At 30.0% G+C, this 7,982-nt stretch overlaps 1 protein-coding gene across 1 annotated transcript; it reads left to right on the top strand.

Moving 5' to 3' along the window:
• Nucleotides 1–2,782: 2,782 nt before the first annotated feature.
• Nucleotides 2,783–7,041, top strand: LOC143063834 (ceramide kinase-like). The gene is made up of 8 exons (XM_076236225.1): nucleotides 2,783–2,916; nucleotides 3,189–3,359; nucleotides 3,654–3,776; nucleotides 4,214–4,277; nucleotides 4,605–4,972; nucleotides 5,264–5,470; nucleotides 5,703–5,887; nucleotides 6,418–7,041. The coding sequence occupies exons 1-8, from the start codon at nucleotides 2,832–2,834 to the stop codon at nucleotides 6,619–6,621; spliced, it is 1,407 nt and encodes a 468-aa protein (XP_076092340.1). The 5' UTR covers nucleotides 2,783–2,831; the 3' UTR covers nucleotides 6,622–7,041.
• Nucleotides 7,042–7,982: the final 941 nt, after the last annotated feature.

The raw sequence follows: 7,982 nt of genomic DNA, 5'->3' as shown, positions 1-7,982 counted from the left end.
CAGACATATTATTTAAAAGAGGGGCAAAAGATACTAGAGGTACAGTCAAACTCATAGATCGAAAATAAACTGACAACGCCATGGCTAAAAATTGAAAATATAAACAGACAATTAATAGTACACAAGACACAACATAAAAAACTATACAACACGAACCCAACCAAAAAATGGTAAAATTACGGTCATCTCATGATTGTTTTTGGAAATCTCGATTGTGGTTCATGTCGATCAAACTTTAGAATTCTGTAACAGGGATTGTTGGCTATATTAAGACGTTTTGTCATTTCTTCCATTGTACTATTTTAGTTGCTTGTGAACTTATATTGTCATTAATACTCGAACAATCCTAGAGACAAACAGGAAGACGATAAAAACCATGTTGAAATAATTGGAAAAGTATGTCAAACTAGTGTATGTATCAAAACCACTGAAGTAATTGAAACTATTGGCGGATTGTATTTCTGATTCATTGGATTAAGGATCATTTTTTTACTTTGAAATAAAAACAATAGGACTTTAATATACTTCATCTTTTGTTTCGAAAAGTAACTTTTTAAGGAAAGAACTCATTAAAATATTAAATAACATAAATGTTGCATAAAAATCAATAATTGATAACAATCGCGAGGCTTGACAAAATTAAGTATGAATATAACTAAAAACAATTCGACTAGAGCACTAGTTTTAACTTTGACCTATAGTTGTTAATTTTTGTGTCATTTAGTCTGATGTGGAGAGTTGTCTCATTGGCATTCATACCATATCTTCTTTTTTATATTGAAATACTTTTTTTTAACTGTGATCAATAGTTGTTGAATTTTACGTCAATAGATGTCTGGTTGAGAATTGTCTTTTTGTTGATAAATATTGTCATTTTTAAGTTACTATGTAAAAAAGTACCATTACGTATTAATCAAACTCAGGCTCAATGACATTATTCCAACGTATTCCAACGACTTTAATTTTTGTACAAAAAAAGTACAGAAAAGTATATCCAGCATTCAAAAATAAAGTACGCTTATCGTTTATTATCACGCATTCTCGACTATTATTTCGTAATAATCCTGTGTTTGGGCTTTAGATTTTGTAATTTGATAAGAGACTTTCCGATTTGAATTTTCCTTAAAGTTCGTTATTTTGTTATTTTACATTTTGAACATTTCATATTCAACAACAGGTAGTTTTTAGTTTTGTGATGATTGATTGTAAGAGTAAATACAGACTAATTATCACTTAGGAATTTGATACAAAAATCTAAAAACCAATTCATTTTACAGCATTCACACTTTGATAGATTTAAGCTTGAGCTGTTCAATATGTATGAGTAATTTCCAAAACATACCCGGTTTCGGAAGAGAAAATGACATTTATATGTTTTGATAGTATGTGTGGCAGACAATAAATGCGACAATTCGTGTAATTTAACTCGAATGGAATTTAATGGAAGTAACACTGCTATCTACTGTTATCTGTATTAAACCACTTTAATGTATGTGGTTGTATATAGGAAAACAATAATTCAATTCAAAACACCTTATTTTCAACATCTGTTTATACTGATGTCAAGAAAATCTACCTGTATGAAGTAATTTACTTTAAGTATTTCGTTCAAATGAAAAATTCAAATAAATTACCCGCAGAAAAACACAAAAAAGGTGTAACAAGATGAATTGAAAATGTAATATGAATACAAAGTTTGTTTCTACCAAATGGGTCATACTTTGATCTCTATTGTTCAAATATGAGAAACTACAATCAAGTTATTTAAAACTTCCTTTTCTTTTGGTAATACGATAGACACCTGATAAAAAATATGTGTAGAGTAATAACGTACATTCTCGAATTTATCAATGACTAAATGCATTTGGATGCTACCTACGAATTTATTTTATAATGAATAAAATTTATCAAAATCGCCTGCCCTTATACTTGGAATTAACGTTTTGAAAGAATATATTGTAATTATTTAAACTATTATTGATAAATGACAATGGTAATTAAATTTAAAGGAACGAAAGACTGTCACTTCAATCTGTTGTTACATTTTACATTGAATAATTGTTTTTTTTTTCACACAATATTTATTTTCATGTGCACAGCAATAGAATAAGCTCCCTTATGTACATTGAAGCCTAAAAGTAAAATAAAATCGATGTCTTGAACTCAAAACAAAAGCAAACAGACTAAAACAGAACAGCAAAAACTGTCTAAGATTACATCCTCTAACAGATAATTCGTAGTCAAACTGTTGCATTTGAAACTTGCCGTAGGAAGGATTGTATCCTTAGGGACTCATAGACTACCATTAGTTGTTCTGACACAACGGTAGTAATCTATAATTGAGATACAGATTTGCAATCGATAGGTACTTGTTTCAGAATAAAAGAGTAAATTTAGATTTTAATGTTGAAATGCGTAGAAAATAATCTTCAATAATTTGCATTACAATAAAGTTTGAAAGATAAAAAGAATAGTAGTCGTGCAAAGTTTACCACTTCAGCTCAAACCAATCTCATCAACAATTTACATTCATGAAATGATTATAGCTGTTACAATAAACAGATCGATATTTAAATTTTTAAAGCCAATCAAAAGAGGATAAAGCAGCATACGGGGATGTACCTACAGTAAGTCACATGATCAATATTTTCCGGTTATCACTCCTGTTATTTCGTAGTAGGCTGTTTACCAAGGTCAGTTTTTCCAGTATTCTATTTATAAAATCGTGGTTTTCACCTGTTTACGTAGATGACATACTATATAAGAGGAGCAGACTTTACAACAATCATTCAATAAATTTAACTTTGTTAAAACACATACCAAAATATAAAATGATTTATTTAAACGACAACCGTGTCAATGTGAGCTTGGAAGGAGGTGTGATGACTGTTGCAAGTGAAGAAAATAATTTACTTGGTACGAAACAATTAACTTTCACTATTACTGATTTTATTTCAACGAAGCAATGCGCAAGTGTATAATCTTTTAATAACTTTTGTATTGTACACTGTTACACGATTGGTATCTATTTAATTGACTTCGTGTTTCTTTTTCTGAATTGTAAGAGAAAGTGCATGTTACGGGCACACTAGATCAATACACGTGGTTAATCGGAAACTTTGTGTTTTGCATTTTTTCTTCGTTTGAAGAAACAGCTTAAGTAACGACTTATTTTCTTTTATTTTCAGCGTCTATTGAGATACGTTATCTATTAAAATCTGTGTTGGAACGGACAAATCTTACTGTACATTATGTGATACAGAAGAAAAATATGAACCTTAAAGTGAAAACTTTGGTTCTTTACGGAGATGAAGAGGATGCACAAATGTTGCACAGTGATATCGAACACATATTAAAAGGTATTTATTTTAACAACGGTTCAAGTCAAGTCAAAAATGAAATAAGTTTTTTTATGATATAGTTTAGAATTAAGTTGTACATTTAACTGGTAAAATGTATTTATAGTGGAGATATGAAGAGTTTTATATATTGAATTTCTCTTTACTGACGAAAGAAATATTATTTAAAATTGATATGCATTGATTATACAGATTAAAAATTAATATGGTAATAGACAATCGCGTATGAATGTCGTACGAACTCATACTGAATCATGTGTTCAAATGTTTTATTATTCCATTCTTCAATTTAAGATCGTCCAAGGCGGCTTCTAGTAATCATCAACCCAAATAGTGGTAGGAAGAAAGGAATAAAAATATACCAGAAAATTGCAGCTCCTTTACTTCAACTCTGTGGCGTGAAAGCTGATGTCATTGGTAAGTCGATTTATTTAGAAACTTTTTATTACCTGTTCTGTAAATTATTTTATCATATTCTGTGTTAAAATATTGAACTTAGTCTGGTTTATTTGAATTATATTCCCATTTGGAAAGTGGGGATACATTTGTTCAAATATTCTTATTGCATTTTTATAGAGAACTTTAGATCAAGATTTTCTTAAATTTTGAATCAAGTTGTATGTTAGCATTTTGTACCGTGTGATACATTTTACATAATTTATTGCTGAAAACTTTGTAAAATATTATGTTAAGTAAAAAAAAATAAAAAAAAAAAACAAAAAAAAAAAAACAACAACAAAAAACAGAAAAACAGGGATCGTACAGATTTTCAGTTTGAGATTGACAATTTTACATGGGGTGCGGGTGAAAAACAATACATTATTACTACAGTGTTTATTTATCTTTTATTACAGTAACTAGAAAACAGAAAGAGCCTACGGATATCCTGAAGAACTACAATCTATCGAATATTGACGGGTAGGTGAAGTAGTTTTTAACATCCCAATGATAAAAGCTAATGTTTATTTACGATAGCAAAATTTTCTGTCGATTCAAAATAAAGTTCTGGATAAATATATAAACTTGTAAACACCTTTAAAAACAAAAAATAAAAAATAAACGTAATCCAATGAAAAAACAAATTCAAGCAGATAGTCATTTAATTAATTAGTTTATTAAATACTGTACACAACATTTATTCAGCAAAGCATTAATAATATATGTATGACGCCACTTTTCGTTTTTGCTTGTGGCAAATAAACTTGTAATTTATGTTTACGTCATTTTTTATTTTTTTAATTATAGTATAGTAACAGTAGGAGGCGATGGCTTATACTGTGAGTGTATGAATGGACTAATCGCACGTGTTCAGCGAGACAAGAATGTAAATGTAAATTGTCACAATACTGACATTGTGTCAGCATCACTTCCCATTGGCATCATTCCAGCAGGCTCTGGTAATGTGATTGTTCAATATCTTCATGGAACTAAATGTGCAAGCACTGCTGTTCTCCATATCTTACTTGGTGGCAACGTCGAGTCCAACGTTTGTAGTGTTCACGAAGGAGGCAAACTTTTGTCATATTCGGCACTGATTCTTGGATTTGGACTGTTCGGTGATATGATGCACGACTGTGAAAAGTTTCGGTGGATGGGACCGTTAAGATATAATGGTGTGTATAATATTTTGATAAATCAAACACAGATTTTTTTCAGTTTAGGAACTGTCTTAAAGTTTAATTAAAACAATTTTTTTTGCAAGAGTTTAATAAAATGGTAAATCAAAATGGATAGCCGAAAATAGGATACGCATGTTGATATTTTGTATCTTATAACATTATCATAAAGCTATTAAAATTTCGCAATTAAAAATATATTTTCATACTTTTTCATTTAATTAATGATTTTTAAGTGTTCTCTTATCGGTTACAAAACTTGTACAATATATATTATGTTTTTAACAGTAATCCCTGTAGCTTCGATGTTAAAGAGAAGGGAAATTGATGTGGAGATAGAATACTATTCGGCTAACAAGGATAAAGTGACTAAAAAAATTAGAGGATTGGGAAAACAGATCTCCCTTCCAAATGGTTTCATGATACCTTTATGTAAATCAAAAATACAACGAACTAAATCCACACCGGGTGTACTCGACAGTTCAGATGTCCAAGGTATGTCTAAAATTCTCATTATTTAAAACAAACAACTTATTATATTATACTAAAGTTAAATTTTAAAACATTGTCAATCACGTTGTACAGAGTTTTCTTATTATTGCTCTTAAAAAGTTAAGTCCTAGAAAATCATAAATTTTGTTAAAATTATTTCCCGTTCATTTTTTTTCAGTTTTATTTGAAAACAGGCAATTTTAAATGATTAAATAAATCCTTGATTGTTTTCCAGAATGTGAAAAAGAAGAAGGACGTGTATATGCAGTAGATACACATGCTGTTATGATGAAAGAAAAATCAGGAAGAATGACTCCAAGTTTCGGACAAGATTCACTTATGGTGTACACCACACATAAATGTACTTTGTCAGACCATGTGTCACAGCTAACCAAAGTGAAAAACGAACAACCCGATTGTGTAAGTACTATAAAAAAGCTGTAAATTTTAACACTATTTATAATTATTTATATCTATAGAATGGAGCAAAGATTATATTGTGTATTACATATTAATAGTTGATTGAAAAAAGTACAACTTCATAAAGACTTTTTTAAAATGATAACCTAGACAACAAAATTAATAATAAAGTGGCTCTTGATATGATTTATAGAATTGGAGGACAATATAACAGTGAGAATCAATACTCATAACTCAAAAAGAGACCGACAAAATCATGGCATTTAATAAATAACAAGAAAACCATGATAAGAAAAACAGAAATGTGCAAATCACTACATAAAATGATAAACTTTGTCTGCATACTAGCACATAAAAAAGAAGATGTTGTATGATTGCCAACGAGACAACATAAATTCATGTTGACAATATACATGCAAAATAATTTTATCAAGAATAAAAGTAATTTTTATATTTATTAAAATTTTCAGTATAATGAAAAATATATCATGTTGAAAAACGATTAAGTAATTTTTAATTTATTTTTTCAGTATGATTACAAATTTGTAAGCAAACACGAAGTTTCTAGTTATAAAGTCAGATTGCTGAATGCTACAGTTTCTGAAAATACGAAAACCCTCCAAAAAGATTTTTACCTGAACTGTGATGGTGAAGTCATTAGATTAACAGAGCCTGAGTTTGATGTAAAGCTACATAAGAAAGCAGTGAGGATCTTTGGAAATGCTTCCGGATGAACATCAGTAGAAAATTAAATGAACAAATGCCACCACAGCATTGTGAAATATGTTAAAATTCCGCTGTGTACCTCAAGAAGAGACAAAAAGCCTCAAAAGAAATGTGTATGTCAATAAAGCGTATTCTTTAGAGACAATACAGAATCGAGATGTTGCAGAGCCGAAGAAAGATCGACTTGGAGTAGAGATTACTTTGAGAGTGTTAATGAGCTTCCTAAACTATTTACAACTATATGTTGACATGAATAGACGAGAAGCGTGGACCAACAACGAAACATAGTATTGATAAAAACATATGACCACGTGGCCATACTCTAACTGTAACTGCTATGCAGCTTGTTCTAGTTTGTAAATAAGAAACTGTTTTACTAGTAGCAACTATGTAGCTTGTAGAATTTTAATAAAAATCAGAAAAAAACATATCATTGTTTCTTTATATGTTATCGGACTATACTTAATCAAAACACAAAAAAAACATCAATTTAAAGATGAACAATCATTGATGGCAATTAAAAATGTTTTAACTATTGCAAAATCGATGGAAAAATATAAACATATCAAATATGTTGTGTTATTCATAGGCTACCTATGAAGCATATCTGTCAGCATATATAGGAATCTCGGTAGGGCATAGCTAATTTACTGCTTGTTACTATAATGAGGCAACCTATTGATCAGCCTGCAAGTAATTACATGATATGTGTAAGAGAGAAATGCAATATACTAAAGGGAATTAGAACACAGAAGTAGAAAATAAACTGACAACGACATAGCAAAATACGAAAAAAAAAACCAAATGACAAATAATTGTATACAGAACATAAAACATAAAAAAAATGACAGACCAACACGAGCCTCACCAAAAGCACTCGTCGTGTGTCGATCATGTAAGTACAAACCCGGTGATAAGTCGATTATATAGGTCACTATTTATAAAGTTTGATGTTAGGTGCATAAGGCGGTTTCTACGGGTGGGGTTTAATGGTTCTATATAAAGTTTGGCATTTAAATGTATTAGTATATTAGTATCGAAGGTGCTGGCAGTTGCGTCGAATTGAAGTTTGTCACCTTGGTATATTTACAGTTGCTGCTATGTTTATTTTACGTACAGGTGTTGGAGGCATTAGCCGAGGAAAAGAATTGATGCGAAAGTGGAACAATGTCATATGTCATGTATTTATATGTTGTTTGAATCAAAGAAATCTGTACAATAAAGTAAAATAAAATATTGTATCGCAAGAGAAATTAATATGTTACTGCGAGCAACTAATCTTATATCTGTGTTTGACTTGTTTATAGCCGATTGAATTCAGAGATTAAATGTTTTAAATTCGGACGAGCAGGGCGAGGGAGAATTTAAC

This window comes from Mytilus galloprovincialis, chromosome 1 (genome assembly GCF_965363235.1).
Source record: "Mytilus galloprovincialis chromosome 1, xbMytGall1.hap1.1, whole genome shotgun sequence".
In the NCBI taxonomy this organism is placed as follows: domain Eukaryota; kingdom Metazoa; phylum Mollusca; class Bivalvia; order Mytilida; family Mytilidae; genus Mytilus; species Mytilus galloprovincialis.
This window is presented reverse-complemented; position numbering and strand designations above follow the sequence as displayed.

What these genes read in the sequence shown, in the direction of transcription:
- LOC143063834 (XM_076236225.1), top strand. Translation starts at nt 2,832, where the DNA reads ATGATTTATTTAAACGACAACCGTGTCAATGTGAGCTTGGAAGGAGGT. An exon ending in TGAAGAAAATAATTTACTTG is followed by an intron (nt 2,917 to 3,188) that starts GTACGAAACAAT and finishes TTTTATTTTCAG; the next exon opens with CGTCTATTGAGATACGTTAT. An exon ending in CGACAGTTCAGATGTCCAAG is followed by an intron (nt 5,471 to 5,702) that starts GTATGTCTAAAA and finishes ATTGTTTTCCAG; the next exon opens with AATGTGAAAAAGAAGAAGGA.